Source organism: Nicotiana tabacum, unplaced genomic scaffold (genome assembly GCF_000715075.1).
Source record: "Nicotiana tabacum cultivar K326 unplaced genomic scaffold, ASM71507v2 Un00311, whole genome shotgun sequence".
Taxonomy (NCBI): domain Eukaryota; kingdom Viridiplantae; phylum Streptophyta; class Magnoliopsida; order Solanales; family Solanaceae; genus Nicotiana; species Nicotiana tabacum.
The window spans coordinates 1-19,176 of NW_027438548.1; the positions used below are offsets into that span (position 1 = coordinate 1).

Genomic DNA, 19,176 nt, shown 5'->3' on the forward strand with positions numbered 1-19,176 from the left:
AACTCAACTTGATCCCCGCTTTGAAGTGCGATTGTTGTTAATGAATTATTTAATATGCAGAGTGCATTAATTAGCAATTAATATAACTGTCTAAAGATAAAAAGAATGAATATGAATCTTCTTTTTTGGGATCTAGGTTAGCTGCATGATCACATGTGGGTGCTGACTATTGTGTTTTCTATACAGAGTCAGACTTCCATATTTTTTATAATAAAGAAGATTTTCTGAAGATGATTCTACTTTTTAAGTCCATATAGGATTAAGAGAACATTTTCATAATCATCAATATCAGCTTAGCTCTACTGCTCCAGTATAGCTAGATGCACCTAAAGATGTTCCAAAAGCAGTTGGAAAATACTTAGGATACGACCCATTAAAATGCCTAAAGTCTATACATGCAAATAACTTTATCTATCTTTTCATAGTAACGGCAAAGGTTATGAATATGGTCGGCTATTTGTGTAAAATCTCTTTAATTAAAATTTGCAGTTGCGGGATGGTGGTGGGGAAAGGTATAAATAAATAAACAAATAAAAGCGAAAAGCAAGCAGGATAGCATACGTTATAGTCCCCAGCTATTGCAATAGAAAATAATTAGCACCTTCTGAGTCATCGAAAAAGCTTTGTTATTTCTCCTTTGGCTTCTCATCAAGTTGTCTATATACTGTTGTATTCGATTTTGATTCATCTCAAACGTTAATGCAATTTCTCCGACCTGCAATTTCCTCAATCAGAGTAGAAAGATGGACATCAGACATACCACTGAGCAGTAATAAAAACAAAATGTTAGGACCTATAGTGGCAATTTATCTAAAGTAAAGTGGTGGTTCCAGCTAGCTCTTTTTTTTTTTTTTAAGTTGATGACCGAGAAATCCGTCTGGAGTCGATCCTTTGGACCAACCGCAGCCTTCGAAACTCAGTGGATAATGGGCCCGCCCCTCTACCCTTCTCCACTTAAATACCAGGCTTTGCCTTGCATGGTGTGGGGGCTTGAAACTGTGACCTAAGACACAAATCCACCACCCTTTGCCACTTGAGCTAGGCCCTGGGGGCAATTCCAGCTAGCTCATTAGACAAGCTAAAACGGACTAAATTAGATTCCCAGGAATTAAATTTAACTTGCATAGAGCTTGCTTCAACGAGCTTGCATGAATGGATTGCCAAAACACAGATTCTGGAGAAAAGGGAGGAAGTTATAAAAGTATGGTCTATCAGTGAGAAACCGCTCTGCAATGTAAGCAGCAGGATACAAAATCCCCTGAGAACTTTTCCTTTTCTGACTGGTGGTGTCCAGCCACCTCACTCGCACCTCGACTATTCCAATGGGAAGGGTAGAACAGGCAAGCACTAGTGTTGGCTAACCCATGAGTTCTCGTGGGATTAAATGAGTATGGGCAAGGAAAGGGTCTACGACTATTATTCCTGTCCCTTGGCGACAAGTGTCAGATAATCGCCTTGGCTTGGATTTAAATATTCCTCAATAAACTCACCACCCTAAGAGTCCCAAATGGAAATAATTCCTAAGTAGTACATGTTACAGTTGATAAACTAAAGTTAAGAACAAGTATCAATCAAATACGCCTCAGTTCCAAATTAGTATGGTCAGCTATATGATTTAAAAATTTTGTTTTACCCATTGAGTAATGGGAAGAATATAGAATATGCTCCTATAAATGTAAAACAAGGCAAGAGCTCTGGTCTAAGGTTAATGGTGACTTTTCTTTTAACAAAAAGGTCTAAGGTTTTAGCCGACTTAGTACTGACTTAACTGCCATCAACATCTTAAGGTTAATGGTGACTTTTCTTTTAACAAAAAGGTCTAAGGTTTTAGCCGACTTAGTACTGACTTAACTGCCATCAACATCTTAGGTTACGAGTTTGGGTTGGGTTTTTTATATTATTTTTTTTTGGGTGGGGGGGCTGGTGTTGTGGAAGGCGGCATAATTGAATTACCAAATAAAATTTTCCAGTCAGGATACTAAATACTTGTGCAGAATAAGAACTATACCGCAATTAAGGAGCTAGAGTTGAGGTTTAGCTCTGTTTAGGAAGAACTTCTTTGACACTCACATGAATTGAATATTTACCAACGCTCTGCAAGTAGAATAGTCCACATACGTCCATCTTATAGTTGCCTAAATCAAGAAAAGTAATAAATAAATGTGTGAGTATTATGGACAACTTTGCAGTGCACTGGTAAGTATTTAGGCGTGTAAATCAATCTCTAAGAAGTTGAACATATGATTGAAATTTCATTTGAACAAACTAAATACACAACTAATAAATATAAACTTCAAACTTTCAAGCAGCAACAATACAAGCAAGCAGCAGAAAGAATGAGAATGCACGAGCAACTTAAAGTAACTCAATATACTAAACAAATAACGGAAAATAAGGATTAATTATGATGTACCATCATATATGTTTCCTTTCTATGATGATTGGAGATAAATTATGGAATCAAATGGAAATTAAATGGGAACATAGACCAATTCCAGTCAATTTCTAAGCCGATATTACCTGCTGCTGCGAAATTTTAGTATCAAGACCCTCTCTGCCCAAGTCAATGTCAACTTTAATATCTTCAGTCGCTCTTCCCAGTAAAACCTGAAGCCATAAGTGAGATTTTTGAATCCTTATGAACGAAAAGATTGCAACATTATTTGGAAAATTGATTGAAACCACTCATTTAGTACTGTCAGTGATGGAATCAACACTTGTAATCTTCAGTAATCCAGTTATCTAGACTTTCCCTTCCGTTCCCTAGCCATCATAATATGTTTGTGTTACATCAGTCAAACTGGTATGAAATCTTGTTTTGCATGTGCATCTTGCAAAAGAAAATAATATGATGCTCACTAGTCCCTCCCATTCTTCGGTTTTGTTGCTGTCCAGTTACGCCCAAAAGCTCTGCACACCTAATTAATAATTTGCAAATCGTACACTGCTGGAATTAGAAATATTAATCACAACCCTGTACAATGTAGCATTTCTAGTCCAGATAAACAAAATGTTCTTTATGCAGTCAAAAATTTCAGTCCACTATGATAAGTTATTTACTTCCAAAACTGCAAAAGCCAGATATGTGAAGCATTTTATGACAGTATCCCATAATTTAGTAAGAATAGATAAGTTTTCCATACTTCAGGTTTTCACAAATACTTCGAGTGACCGGTCATGTATAACAGGTAATGCTCCTTGAGCAGCAAGAGCTATTTGTGTACAAGCAATAGCTGCCTCCTTCATCCTGATAATTGTCCTCTTACACTCTTCAAACTGCTAATTCATGACTGCAATAAAAGAAGGGAAAAGGGCCAGATATACCCCTTTACTATTAAAAATTGCCCACATATATCCTCAGTTATACTATAGGTTTAAATCTACCCCTTCCGTTAGCAAAGTAATCATAAATACCCTTATTTCTAACGGTGCTCCATCGTGGCAATCCAAATCCTACTTGGTCTGGCATTTGGGTGAGGTGGATGCCACGTGTCATGCCACCTCACCATTTTCTTCCCCTTCCATTTCTTCTTCCCCTCATACCTTGAAATGGAGGTTCCAAATTTTTTTCTTTCAAATCTGGATAAAATTACTGTTAATCTCCGGATTTAACAAGAGTTGGCTTTTAGAATTGTAAGTAACTGGTCTTCGAAGCAATGCATCAAGTGATTCCCTTGTGCCATGGCTTTTCTCGAGCTGTGCTGCTTTAAGCCAGATGCTTTTCTTAGTTCTAAATACAGTAAGAGCATGTGCATAAATGTTGGAACCCCTTTTCTTGCACTCCTCAATATCAGCAAGCCAGGTCCTCTTCCTATCTTCTTCCTCAACAGCAATCCCAACAGTGTTATTTATTATAGCCTTGCAAGTCCCAAGAGAACCGGCTCTTTCACATCCTTGGGCCTCCTTCATCCAAGGCTCCCTGTCAATATCCAAATCTCTGCAAAGCCAACTCTTGTTAGATTCAGAGATTTACAGTAATTTTGTCCAGATTTGAAAGGAAAAAAATTTGGAACCTCCATTTTAAGGTATGAGCTGAAGAAGAAATGGGAGGGGAAGAAGATGGTGATGTGGCATGACACGTGGTATCCACCTCACCCAAATGTCAGACCATGTAGGATTTGGATTGTCACGATGGAGCATCGTTAAAAATAAGGGTATTTTTTATTACTTTGTTAACAGGAGGGGTAGATTTAGACCTATTGTATAACAGAGGACATATGTGGACTATTTAATAATAGAGGGGTATATCTGGCCCTTTTCCCATAAAAGAATGACACCAGCCAAAGAAAGAAAAAAAAAATTCTCAGTAAGAGGGTATGCACCAATAGAGGGAGGCAACTAGCTCCAAAGGAAGCTCTTAACAAGAGCTAAAAAGGGACAGAAAATGATGTGAAGAAGTTGAAAAAGTAGCCATAAACAACAACTCCTATGTCTCAGTCCAAAACAAGTAGGGTTCTACTATATGAATCTTCACACTTTACTGACCACGTTACTCCATTTAAATAATCTCATGCCAATATTATGCAAATATAAATAAAAAGTACTAGAATTTATGTATATTTTCTAAACGTATAAATCTCTGAAAGTTTAAATCACTCCTAGAAAGCATAAGACCTACAGTAAAAGTGCTAACGTCTAAAACATAATCTCAGCTAATATCTAATGCTATCGCCCATATAGATCTTTTTCTTCAACTGTTTCCAGCTTTTGCTAAGTTTGCATAGATTCCCAGAAAGTAACCATAAAAGCATAAAATTAAATGCTGCAGTGGAAACAAAATCTTAAACATTAAGGGTCTGTTGGTATGATGGAAATCATTTTCCATGGAAAATGTCTTTCTTGAAATGTTTTCCATGGAAAAAAATTTCCTGAAAAGGAAAAGTATTTTCTCGTGTTTGGTTGGTGAATGGCAAATATTTTTCCAGCAAAAAGTATTTAATATTAATATTAGCAAGTCAAAGAGTGCTTTTATGAAACTTCTGAGTATTGGAGATTAATAGCGTGTTAGTCGAAGCAAGTAATATGAAGTTAAAAGTTAAGAGAGTTGTTAGGAAAATGACTTGTGCCCATACGTAAACTAAATCATTTCCTCCAATTGATGGAAAATGTTTTACATGAAAAATAACATCTGACATACCAAACACGAGAAAATCACTTATTATGGAAATTATTTTCCTAAAAAATGACTTTTGGCATATCAAACACACGCATGCAACTTCATAGAAGACACAGAAGAAAGAATAAGTAGTTTAATGAGTCTACTGAACATTGGACTACCTCTCTTACTAGAACACAGATACTGGCCATTTGAGCTCAAATCCATATCGACGATCTGGACAGTGATTAAAGGAACTAGTTAAGGTCAAGTAATAACTGTGGGGAAAATACAATTCATATACCAGAATAATCGCTCTCAATGGGAAAGTCTTTGCAATTGGATGGTATACTGGTTGCACTTGATTCTGGTGCAATTGCTTTCTTAAGGACATTTTCATCAACTATCAGTCCATTATTTTGAAGCCATCGACAGAGGACACTGGACGATAAGTCTTAACACATGTATGATGTGCCATCAATGGAGAAGATATTGACGGCATTCTAACAGGAAGAAAAACATCATCATTGGTAGGAATCTCTGGGACCTCAGTGTTTAACGTGCAACAGATAACTCCATCACGCATTTCAGGAAAAGCAGGGTTGACAGACAATGCAGAAGATATCATTTGAACCTCTGAACTGCAAACAAGAGGCTTATCACCATAATGATTCACACGCTTGTCACTTAACTCTCCGGGACGAGCACCGTCAGGAGCGGGAAGCTGCTGATCTGGAGCTTTTGAAATTTCGGATACGCCATTATCAGTGTCATCAGGTGTATCCAACAAGAATGAGTTGAAATCATCAAAATAAGACTCATCAATCATCTCATTTCCATCAGGGCCCACGAAAAGCGGCTCTTCATCATCTTTAGAGTTGAACAAAAAATTTGATAGCTCAACTAAGTAGTCATCAGTACTAAGGGATGAATTTCTCAAGATATCACACGAGATTTGGTCTTCCAAGTTGGATGATGAGTTGACAAGAGTCACAATACTATATCCTGATGTGTCCATTTTATTTGCCCCACCGTGAACTGGAACTACTATTGTATTTTCAATGCTCAGTTCTTTCTCGGCATGTTCAAAATCCGGCAGAGTTGGGACAGAAGTGCCTGCAATTGTAAAATCTGGCAGTTGACATGACAAGGCACTGTCAGGAAATGCGGCAGTGAAGACCTGGCTGTCATATCCAGAAGAAGTACTTCTCACATCATCATCAAATTGACCTGCCATATCTAGCAGTATAGGTTCTAAATCCTCTGCTTCAAGTAATTCGCTAACTGGCACTTCATTTGGTTGAGACAACCCCCCAACAGCGGCGATTGTCTCGCGATTCTCAGCAGGGGGAAGAGTTCCTTCAATTCCATTGGGGAAATCCTGAAAGCTAAAGCTGCCAAGGGAAACATCTCCATTATGATTTTTCCCAATGGGTAAAGCTGAAGGAGCAGTTACATAGTCACTAGCATAAATGGAATGCCCAGCTCCATGTTCCAGAACGTTATTAGGTATGATATTAAAATTAGACTGTTGATTACGGAAATTATCTATCAGTGAATCTACAAACATGCAATCCATGGACTGAGGATTGTCATTATTTCCAGCTCCACCAAGATAATCGGCATCCGCGGAGTCAAATGTGTCGTTAGCGATTCTCTTATGCATAGGGCAGTAACATGAGCTGATGCTCTCAGCTTTTCTCTTCTCAGGAACACACTTTTTACTTTCTTTTGCCTGCTCAAATCTATTAGAGTCAGATTTTGTTGTCGAAGCAGAATGCTCAAACTCCATCATGAGAGATAATGCTTCAGAAGAAACAACTGGATCACATAGAAGAGCATGCCATCGATCTTGCAATTCTTGAACAGTAAATCTCCGGGAAAATTGAACTGCACCTTTGGCAAGTGATTCAAAAGAAGCACCAGCCTAGGAAAAAAGGATGTGAAAACTCTATTATCAATTAAGGAAAAGTAAATATAAGAACAGAACCTAAATCATATAGTTGTTCCATCTTTGCTTTTCACAACAAAGGATTACTAGGCCTATCAAATTAAACCCCAGCACCTTTCAATGAAAAGTAAGAAAATATGATCTTGTTCGGGCTAGCACTAGTATTAATTGTGACAGATACTTAAGTATAAGCATCTCTAACATGCCACTTGAGCAAGTTATCAGCATACTAAAGTTTTAACCTTAAAGCTTCGGAAATGCTTCTACTATGGGCTTCATTTTGGTGAAGCAATAACGATCTATTCTACGTTTTAGTTTACACAAAATTCAGAAGCAATTACAAGTTAACATGTCCTTCTTCATTCCTCAGTTCCTCCATAAACTGGTCAGTCAAAACACTGTTCTAAATTCCACAATAAATTTAATATTGAAACTTTTATTTTAAAAACTTTCTTATAACTTACAACAAATACTATTAGAAACAAATAAGACATACGATAAGTAAGAAATGATTGACTATACAATTAAATAATAGTTATAAAAAGAATTTCATTTAAATAATCTTATACATTTAGTAGCAATACGCGTATTCTTAATTTACATTGAACTCGTAAATAGCAACCAACACCGTTTATTATTCTAGAAGTTAACACAAACTGTATTTCTATTATACATTTAACCAACTTATATAAAGAAAAAGCCCATGCAAAGCTATCTCTTTCTTAATGAATCCAGTTTCTTCTCCATTTATCCAAAAAAGCATAGAAGAAAAGCACAAAAAAGTACATAATTGAAAGAAAAAAAAATGAAGTGCAAAACATTTGTTGCAGTTAAAATCACAAAAATTAAATTTTGAATGAAGCAAAAAGCAAATTCATGTAAACAAAATGTGCACAGTTTAAAGAAACAACACAGAAAAGTATACATTCAGAAAAAGTAAACAATAAAACAAGTAGAGGAAAAAAAAAAAGGAAAAACGAAATCAAAAGGAAAATAAGTATTTTTTGGTTGTACCTTAACGGCGTTAATAAGCAAACGGTCGTCTTCAGGAATCCAAGTAGAAAAAGGAGGAGGAGCTCCCATTGTTGCGCGAATTTGAGAACTCAAAAATCAAAAGGTGGCGCCGCTTTCTAATTTGCTATTTTTATGGCACTATTTTTTTTGCTTTTCTTTTTCTGTTTTTTTAGAACATTTGAGAGTGAGACAGGGGAATTATTATATTCAAGAATAAAAATAACCTTAACAAGAATGAGTATTTATACTAGTTGGAGATTTTCTTAGTAGGGGCCACATACTATGCCCACTTAAATTTTTTACTTAATTTGTATTTGTTGCCAAATCAGATTTATGTACTTGGGATTTTTCTGAATCTGATTACAAGCCTTAGGAATAGAAGGAAAATTAAAATTAAAATTAAAAAGGGATCTTCAACAAAGTGTTAAGTTATTTCCACATATATTCAAGCGATTTCCTTTTTTTTCTCTCTCATAATAAAAATCATGCGCAATTTATATTCTTATTTAGGTTCACTTTAAATATTAAAGTAAAATTATCAAGGATATAAATAGGTAGAGTTTTAAATAGTTACTACTAATGTAATCAAGAAGTGTACTATTATGTGACAAATCAAACATTTTAAAAAGTTTAATAACTTTTATTCCTTTTTTAGCTAATCTCAATTTGACTTCTCAATCTAAAAGGTGTGAAATTCATAAACTTACTAATGAGCAAAAAGTGAACTTCATAACTGAGATCTGATAGTATCAATAAACATAAATCGCTAATAAAGTAACTTATTTAAAATAGTTGCCAATTATACTAAGCAGTATCGTTGAGATTTAATTGGGTTTCCATAAAAGTTTTTGCAAAACAGAAAAGAGTTTTTTCATTAGATTCTCCCTACCTGATTTTAGAAATACAAGATCCATGGACACCAGACAAAGAATACATTTCACGTACTTTCACATATTTATAAGAAAGTAAGATTAAGGGTCAAAAATATTATTTTACTACGAAAAAATAATTATTTGTACATTTCGTTATACTTTTGGTCCATCCTTACCTTCGACGTTATAAAAGTAGTGTAAAAATACCCTTCCTCCGTTAAGGCCCTCCATCATGGCCACAATCATCCCACGCAAATTAATATTTCGCTGAGGTGGATACCATATGGCATGTCAGGTCACCATCCCAACCCCATTTTACCATCTCCCCTGTTTCTTCTTCTTCCACCACCATCTCCTCCCTCACCCAACCATCTTTTTCTTTTTCTCTTTTTGAATTCAAAGAGAAATCACAAAGACCACTCTACCTTATTTCCATAGTTCCATTATTGCTGCCACATCTCCTTTCTAAATTGCCGAATCTCACATTAATTTTGAACATTTGGCATCTATCATATTGAAGGAAAACAAAAAAAAAAATGCCAGCCACCATTCTCTTACTCTATTAGGCCAAATCTATTAGCTATTAGCAAATTATCCATTGGAATGCCACATTAAAAACCATTAAACTAGAACTGGATCCGACTATTACAAAAAGTTTCATATACTACCATAGAATAACTGAATGCAAATCCTAAATAGTAAAAAGCTAAAACCTCTCATATCTGGCTATAGTCACAACCAAACCATGGATAAAAAGCAAAGTCATAGAACCAGTGTACCCGCAGCTTCGGCATACTGAAAAACAATGAATCACAGGCAGAATGGAAAGTCAAATTCACCACAAAAAAACAAAAAGAATTTCTGGCACAAATTTGTGTAAGTTGGCATGAAAAATCAAATGCCTCTAAGAATCAGCACAAATGAGGAGTAATCAACAAATCTTTCTTTTTCATTTAAATATTTATTTTTGGGTGATGGTTGGGTGAAGGTGGAGATAGTGGTGGAAGAAGACAATGTGGAGGGAGGGTAAAATAGAGTTGGAATGATGACATGGCATGCCTCGTGGTGTCCACTTCAGCTAAATATCACTCCACGGGGATGATGGTGGCTATGGTGGAGGGCACTAACAGAGGAGGGGTATTTTTGCATCATTTTTGTAACGTTAGGGGTAAGGGTGAACCAAAAGTATAACGGAGGGTATAAATGATCTTTTTTGCATAGTAGATGGATATTTTTGACCCTTTTCCCTACTAATAATCTACAACAACTACATCTCAATCTCAAACAAGTCAGTAAGATATACGAATCATCACAAATAATAGGGGCAAGTGCACATAAAGTTATTCTCAAGGATACTATTTAGAGATAAGCTAGTACTTATTTTGTCTTGAAATTTTAAACTACAAATCTTAACTTAGCACAATTCAGGACATTTTTGTCTTGAAAAATTGAACACAAAAACTAAAATATAGGTCGTACGGGCTAATCCATAAACAACAGACCTTTAGAATCGCTATCTGGTGTCATTTTTACTAGAATAATATCATGTTATTTAGGCTCGTCTAGTTTTAATATTATCAAAAATGTCGACAATATTAATAATTGTTTCTCTAGCATTAAATGTATTCTATATTTTTTAGTAGTGTAAAATTTGACAAGATTAACAGACTCCTAACATATTGTTTACCCTTAAATTCGGATAACAATTAAACTTATAGGTGGTTTTAATGATATGTGATTTCACTTGGCACAAACTGATAAATATAAGAATTAATGCTAGGAATTAACAATAAAATAAAGCAAACCAATATAATGAACAACTATGGCCCTCGAGCTAGAATGCCCTCGAACCAAATGAGTATGCTATTGAAAAATATGAACTGGAATAACAGAGCTTGCAAGAGAAAATTTGATATATTCCTATGTTATGCGTGGATGTCAGATGATTACAAAAATAGTTAAGACCCTCTTTATATAGTAGAGGAGTTCTATTTACGGTACAATTTGAATTACAAAAGTAGATCCCATGATAGGCTAAACATCCGATCTTGACTCGATACGTGCCGAGTTTTTGCCACGATCCTCGCCCGATCATGGATATCTCGCTTTTCTGTTATTCGATGTGGCAGGCCTCCTTCGATCTTGCTCGAGCTCTTTCTCGCTTCGGTCTCGATCACAGCTGGCCTCGATCTTGATCGACCATTGATGCACGAGCTTACTAATCCATCTTCATACCAGATTCTGATATAACTGGGGTCAGGCCTTGATTTTCCATCTCGATCTCGGTTAGTTGTACAAAATTAGGCAAGCCCGATTTTGACCGTATATAGATAGTCCCCTTATTTCTTAGAGTGCAATTACAAGAAACGAATTGAGTCTTCAAATTTACCCTCGGTTTATCATGATGTAAGCATCGTGATGTAAGCGGTAGAGGTGATCGAAACGTCCCGTTGGTTCAGTTCTCTAGGCATTTAATGCTTGTCAATCGATGGTCGGCCACCATTGTAACTGAACCATCTTCTTCAACCTATAAATGCATCTTTTTCCATCCTTCAAACTTTACCTTCAACTCTTTCTCATTTTAACTCTCTCAATTCTTCACCTTTCTCAGATCTTTGTATTTCTAATTCTTGGGATTTTTTTACTCATTTCATTGCAAAACACTAACTATTCCTCCTCCCCCGTTTCATTTTTATCTACATATAAGAATGGCTAAAACTTCAAAAACTGTTCCACACAAGGGAACCGCTTCTTCATCAAAGTCTGTCGGCATCGCAGTCGCGGCGAAACATCCCCTCGGGGACTTCGTTTCGACGAAGTGTTCCACCACTGCTGATTTCAAGGTGGAGAATGCACCCCGACATTGGGTCGATGTGAACCAATGTCGAGGTACATGTGTACAATTACAGAAGGTCTCCTCGAGAAGGTGAAAAAGGAGTGCAATTGGGTAGGCAATGATGCAGTAGTGCCTAGCCCCGAGGAATCCATCACAACTCACGTGGAGGGTTATCTGAGCGTCTATACCTACCCTTTCACGATAAGTCCCTTCGACCCTATCATCATTGCCTTTTTCAAGAAGTACGATGTCACCCTAGGTCAAATCCATCTATCATTCTGGAGGATCGTGATCCTCCTCCGATTCTTTGTAAGCAAGAGCGAGGGGCATCTTTTTACCCTCGATCACCTCATGTGCCTCTACGCCCCCCAGCTTTATCGTGGAGGCATGATCAAGCTCCACCGCCGAGCCACCAAACCCCCGTTCTCGAGCATAGACAAAACCCAAGACCGATGTTGGATGGGTAGATTTTTTCGAATAAAGACTTCGAATCTAATTCCTGCCAAAGACATGTTGTTCCCTGAAAAGTGAAACATGAAACATAAGTGATGCTCTACCTTTGAATATTCATTTTTGCCATTTTACTTCTTGTCTTCCCCTTATCTAAATTTTTGTGTTGCAGCTGTGGCCGTTGTGCCGAAAGTGATCCATGACCTAAGGCAATGGGTCGAGGGATTGGTTTCACAAAAAAAAATTATTCCGAGGTGCTTGGATAGAGTTGTCAAAGGGCCAATGGAAGTCCAGTAACCACGGTAATTTTCTTTCCTTGGAAAGGGTTTCCTTCGACTTTGTTATTGTACTTACTCATATTTTTCATTTTGTAGGCCTCGGGAAGGACGTGCCAATGAGGCCCCCCTCTACTGAAGGAGAGGCACTGCATTCCCCATCTGCCCCGAAGCAGGGCAAAGAGAAGAAAAGAAGGGAGGCTCCGAGTTCCCTAGGCCTGAAAAAGAAAAGGCCGACCAGGAGGCCACGTAAGCCTAAGGGGAATATCATCCATGTATCTCTGAGTCCGGCCAACAGATGATGGACAAGGTTGAAGTCAAAGACAAAGAAGAAGAAAACTTTAGATTGGTACCTTGTGTGAGAGTAGGCACCGAGGTTCAAAGAACCATTGGTCAGCTGGAGCTGAAGCTACTTTGCCCCGACCTAATGAGCCCGAGTCGGAAAGAGTCAAAAATGCCTCACCTCAAGGTGGGAAGGCGGTCGAGGCCGGTGCAGAAACCACACCCGATGCTTCTTGTGATGAAGGCGGAGTCCCAAAAGATTCACTTGGGGAAATGGAGATTGGAGATTTTTCCTTATTGCCTTCATTATCTGATACGGCAATCAAGGACGCTCAGGCAATAGAGGTTCGCCCCGGTGAAGAGGTCCACGGAGCAGAAGATCTTTTCTGAGTCTATTTTGCTGAAGTGGAAGATGTCACCGGTCTGGATGACTTCGACATACCAAGGAAGATCTCAGATGAGGCTTCCTCGAGCTATAAACTAACCAACCAATTCCCGGCCCCCAACGTTGATCCCATGCGTAAGCTGCCTCTTATCATCTCGATCCCGGAGGATGCTCAAGTTTTCTTTGCCCTCATAGGGGTGGCTATATATCTTTGATGCTTGGTCACTAAAGAGGACCAAGCTAAAATGGATGCAGTGGAAGATTCCTTTTTATTCAGTGAGGCCCAGCATGCTCTGTATTGGGTATGTTCAAGAGCCACTGTATTTTTACGACTTTGAATTTGTAGATATCTCTAACATTTCTTCCTTTTTTGTAGGCTTTGGTGTTGCATCACGAGGCTTTTCTTCGAATCCGAGAGGAACGCAAGGCCGAGGTCCAGGGCCTTACTGAGAAATGCTATACTTACAAGTTTCTTAGTAAGAAGCTTCAGGTAGACCTGGTGGAGGCTCGAGATGCGCATACCAAGATGGCCAAGCAGGTATTCCAAGTTCTTCATGATAGCGAGGACGAGTCAGAGATAACAACTAACAATCCCATTTTACAGGTTCGACAAAGGCTCGAACAGATCAAGGGCCTCCAAGGGAAAAAAGATAAAGTGTGAGCCGAAGTCAAATAATTCAAGGGATGTATAGATATTTTGGCTACACAAAAGGAAAACATTCAAGTAGAGCTGGATTCAGCCAAGTCACAGCTTCGATATGCAAGAGAGAATGCCTCGGTTCAAGCAAAGAAGGTCGAGAAGCTCGAGTCCAATTTAGCCAGGTTGCTAGATCTAAAGTGGTCGCGGCAAATACAAAGACCCAGGCTACTGCAGCTCAATACAAAGTCGATACCGAAGCCACCCTTGAGCAGGCCAAGGGCATGGTGGATCATTAGAAGTGGCAGGCCTAAAGGGAGGCTCTATAGAGGTTCATTGCCCAAAGTTTTGGCATATCTGCCAAACTCGAGATTGCCAAGGCTGAGGAAGCAAAGGCGAGGAAGCTAGCATTTCCCGATGAGGATTCTGAGAATGTGAGCGGATTTGGTGGAGAAGACTCCGAGGGTGAAGAAGCTTCCTCTAATAATGGTCGTGCTGCTGAGGCCTTGTAATTTTTGTTTTTGCTTTGAGGCTGATCAGCCTTTGTAAAGAATTTTTGATCAGGCCATGTGGCCCTTGTAAGAAAAACTTTGATACATAAAAATATTTTCCTTTCCATGGTTCCCAAATTTGTTGTCCTTTAGTTATTTTATGCAACTGTCAAAGTACCTTAGTACAAAGTTATATGGTTGTATTCAACGGTCCCAGGTCGGACATTCGAACTTGACCTGAGGCAGTTTTCGATAAATTAGAGTCGAGTGAGATCATTTATCTGGACTCGGAATAAGGTAATCTTTGAGTTTGATGTTCGAGTGAGAATGTTATCTTGAACTCGAAATCAGGTAGCCCTTAGGCCCGAAGAACAACCCCTGAGTAGGAATTTATTCTAACTCAAGTTGCAATAACCCTTAAGCTTAGTAGTTGAGTAAGAATGATATTTCAAACTCGAATTGAGAATAGCCCTTAGGCTTTTGTATTTGGCCGATCTGGCCTTTTTAGAATGATTATTTTAATATATATTTTTAATATATATATGTAAGGCTTTCTACCCCTTTTTGGCTTTCAAGATTTTTTCCTTTGATTTGTCATTCATGTTCGCAAAGGTTGAAATGCTTTAGCATGAGATAATGAAGTCGTCTTCTATAATTGCTACTATTGCTTACTTTATTGTTACTAAGTGTATAATATATAAGCTATATTCGATATATATATATATATATATATATATATATATATATATATATATATATATATATCGACATTTTTTTTAAATATCTTAAGTATTAGGATTCTGCCAAGGGTAGCCTTTTAGAACCGATTGTGAAAGAATTCGAAGGCTTGTTTTGTTACGGGATTCGGAAGTCTCTGAGCCATGTTAATTTGGACGTTGCCTTTTTGGGACTTGCCTCTTGGGCTTGTTTTCTCATTATACTTCGAGCCTGTTCGAAGCGTCATTCCCCGAGTGGGATGACCATGGACCATAAAAATCAAGGGTTGCCTTTTCAAGGTCTTATGATCTCGAGGTTTTAGTAATTCGATCTCGTCTATTTTTCGGACGGTAGTCCCCGAGTGTGGGTTTAGTTGTTCGAACTGCAGTAGTGATCAGCCCTTAAGCCCGTTTACAAAATAGATCAGGAGTGTGAAATTGTAAAGTAGAAAGTTTTTCTAAGGCATGAGATATTGGCAAGGAAAAACACTTCTTTTAATAGATGATTATACATGTGTACATGTTTGATGTTAGGGCTCGAGTAACTTATATGGGCATGGTTTATTCGACCGTTTGGCCCTTACAAAATTTACCTATCGAGACCTCACTACTACGAAGTAATTTTCTTGCAACAAAGTTGACATTCGAGGGTAATGCCCTCCAGAATTCGAGGTTGATTGTAAAAAAAGCCTTAGATACTATTGAATTTTTCTAAGTTAGCACGATCAATGGTTGCCTCATTAAAAACCACGCCGGAAAACCCCATTTGGGACAAAACTAGTCTAAGAAAAAAAGAGTGCAACGCGTGCTTTCAGACCTAAAGACTTCATATTGAAGAATCCATCGCCGTCCTCGATCGATCACCTACAATTGCTTAGTTTAAAAAATGAATGAAAATGGAGAAGGTCGTACCTTAGTAGTAGTATCGCTTTAGGAGTGATACATTGGCAATTGCTCGCCGTTCATCGTGCTGAGCTTGTACGATCCTTTTCCGATGATGTCGAGGACCTGATATGGTCCCTCCCAATTTGGACCTAGTTTTCCTTCATTTGGGTTTCGAGTGTTGAGGGTGACTTTTCTTAGCACCTAGTCCCCTATTTTTAAGTGTCTATGATTGGCTCTTCGGTTGTAGTACCTTTCGATCCGCTAATTTTTGTGCAGCCAATCGAATGAGGGCGACCTCGCATCTTTTATCCAACAATTCTAGGCTTGTATCCATGACCTCATTATTCGATTCTTTTGTTGCATATCGAAACCTGAGGCTAGGTTTTCTGACCTCGACCAAGATAAGAGCTTCGTCGCCATAGACCAAAGAGAACGATGTTGCCCCTGTGCTGGATTTTGATGTTGTGCGGTACACCCAAAGAACCTCGGGCAATATCTCTCTCTATTTTCCCTTAGTGTTGGTCAGTCTTTTCTTAAGATTTTGAATGTTGGTTTTGTTAGTCGATTCTGCTTGTCTATTCCCGTTGGGATGGTATGGCATTGATAAAATCCTTTTAATCTTGTAATCCTCGAGAAATTTAGTCACTTTGCTGATGATGAATTGCTTTCTGTTGTCGCATACAATCTCGGCGGGCATCTCGAATCGACATATAATATGGTCCCAAATGAAGTCTATGACTTTTTTTCTCTAAATTTCTCGAAAGACTGCGCTTCAACCCACTTAGAAAAATAATTAGTCATAAATAAAAAATTGAGCTTTACCTGGGGCCGATGGGAAAGGGCCGATGATGTCCATTCCCTATTTCATGAATGACCATGGGGATAAGACCGACAGGAGCTTCTCCCCATACTGATGAACCACCGGCGCATACCTTTGATATTTGTCGCGCTTTCGAACGAACTCTTTTGTATCCTTTTCAATATCAGCCCAATAGTACCCTGCTCTGATAACTTTTTGAACCAATGATTTGGCACCAGAGTGGTTCCCACAAGTGCCTTCGTGAATCTTCCGTAGGACGTAGACGGTGTCTCCTGGTCCCAAACATATCGCCAATGGCCCATTGAACATCCTCCTGAATAGCGTTCCATCCTCGGCCAAAGTGAATCGTGCTACCTTTATGCATAGTGTCCTTGACTCTTTTAGATCCGTTGGGAGCCTCCCGTTCTTTAGGTATTCAATGTACTTGTTTCTCCAATCACAGGTCAAACTTGTAGAGTTTATTTCGGTGTGGCCTTCTTTTATTACCAATATCGATAGTTATATGACAGTCCCTGAGTTAAGTTCATCATCTTCGACCAAAGTTTGCAAGGGCATCGGCCTCGCTGTTCTATTCCCGAGGTATGATTGTAACGTCCATTCTTGAAATCGATGTAAAGTTACCTATAGCTTGTCCAAGTATCTCTGCATCCGATCTTCTCGGATTTCGAAAGTTCTATTGACTTGGTTTACCACAAGTAGGGAATCACATTTGGACTCGATGACCTCTGCTCCCAAACTTTTGGCCAACTGTAGACCTGCAATCATGGCCTCATAATCGGCCTCATTGTTAGTTAACTTTGAAGTTTTGATAGATTGTCTAATTATGTTACCCGTGGGTGGCTTCAAAACGATGCTCAGCCCGAACCTTTTCATGTTTGAAGTTTCGTTCGTGAAGAGGGTCCACACCGCCGACGATGTACCCGATTTTAGTAATAGTTCCCTTTCGACCTCGAGTACGAGAGCTAGCGTGAAGTCGGCTACAAAGTCTGCCAAGATTTGGGACTTGATGGCCGTTCGGGGTTAATACTCAATATCATACCCACTGATCTCGATGACCCATTTGGCCAATCAACCTGAGAGTTTGGGTTTTTGCAAAATATTGCGAAGGGGATAGGTAGTTACGACACAAATCAGGTGACATTGGAAATATGGTTTATTTTCCTAAAGGTACTTATTAAAGCAAGTGCTAATTTTTGTAAGTATGGGTATCGGGTCTCGGCTTCACCTAAGGTCTGACTAACATAGTAAACATGGAATTGCATACCTTACTCTTCTCGAACTAGGACACCACTTACCACTATTTCCGAGACCGCCAAGTATAACTAGAGTTGCTCTTCCGCTTTCAGGGTGTGAAGCAGTGGCGGGCTTGACAGGTATCGTTTTAGTTCTTCTAAGGCTTGTTGGCATTCCGGGGTCCATGCAAAATTGCTCTTCTTCTTAAGTAGTGAGAAGAACCGGTGACTTCTATCTTAGGACCTCGAGATGAATTGCCCTAGGGCGGCTATGCGCCCGGTAAGCCTTTGCATGGCCTTTACATTATTTACAACTTTGATATCCTTGATAGCTTTGATTTTATCTGGGTTGATCTCGATTCCCCGATTGGACACCATGAAGCCTAGAAACTTGTCCGAGCCAACCCCGAATGCACACTTTTCTAGATTGAGTTTTATATTGTACTTCCTTAGTATATCAAAAGGCTCCTGCAAATGTTTCAAATGTTCCTCTACTCGCAGGGACTTAACTAGCATGTCATCAATATATAAACTTCCATAGATTTACCTATTTGTTCTTCGAACATTCAATTTACATTGCACCAATATTTTTTAGTCCGAACGACATTATGTTATAATAATAGGTACCGTATATAGTGATAAACGAAGTCTTTTCCTGATCCTTCGAGTTCATCCATATTTGATTGTACCCGGAGTAGGCATCGAGAAAACTGAGAATCTCATGGCCGGCCGTGGCATCGATCATGCGATCGATGTTCGGTAAAGGAAAAGAATCCTTAGGGCAGGACTTTTTCAATTCCTTATAGTCTATGTACATTCTAAGTTTATTTCCCTTCTTAGGGATTACCACTACGTTTGCTAACCATTTGGGGTATTTTACTTCCCGAATGACCTTATTTTGAGAAGTTTGGTTACCTTGTCCTTGACGAATGCATGCTTAACCTCGGACCGGGGCCTTATCTTTTACTTTACTGGATGAAACTTCGGGTCCAAGCTTAGTCTATGGGTAGTGATCTCTGGTGGGATCCCTGTTATATCGAGATGGGACCAAGAAAAACAATTCATGTTATCTAAAAGGAATTAAATAAGTTTTTTCCCGAGTCGGGAGTTAATGTGCCCAGGTATACCTTTCAATCGGGCAGATGCTTGATCAGTATGATTTGTTCCAACTCTTGAACCGTTGACTTTGTTGCGTCATAATCATCAGGAATTATGAAGGATCAGAGTGTCATGTA

At 38.6% G+C, this 19,176-nt stretch overlaps 1 protein-coding gene across 9 annotated transcripts; it reads right to left on the minus strand.

Annotated features, from left to right (window-relative positions):
• Positions 1–515: 515 nt before the first annotated feature.
• On the minus strand, positions 516–8,265 carry LOC107766580 (uncharacterized). Of its 9 annotated transcripts, none has more exons than XM_075248899.1 (9): positions 8,061–8,265; positions 5,400–7,022; positions 5,278–5,332; positions 3,144–3,290; positions 2,860–2,918; positions 2,697–2,763; positions 2,521–2,607; positions 2,009–2,135; positions 516–715 (listed from the first exon to the last, which is right to left on the minus strand). In XM_075248899.1, the coding sequence occupies exons 1-2, from the start codon at positions 8,127–8,129 to the stop codon at positions 5,502–5,504; spliced, it is 1,590 nt and encodes a 529-aa protein (XP_075105000.1). In that variant the 5' UTR covers positions 8,130–8,265; the 3' UTR covers positions 516–715; positions 2,009–2,135; positions 2,521–2,607; positions 2,697–2,763; positions 2,860–2,918; positions 3,144–3,290; positions 5,278–5,332; positions 5,400–5,501. The 9 variants fall into 9 exon arrangements, with proteins under 9 accessions (XP_075105000.1, XP_075104998.1, XP_075104999.1 ...); XM_075248897.1 differs by having other exon boundaries at positions 3,144–4,254; XM_075248898.1 differs by having other exon boundaries at positions 5,278–7,022.
• Positions 8,266–19,176: the final 10,911 nt, after the last annotated feature.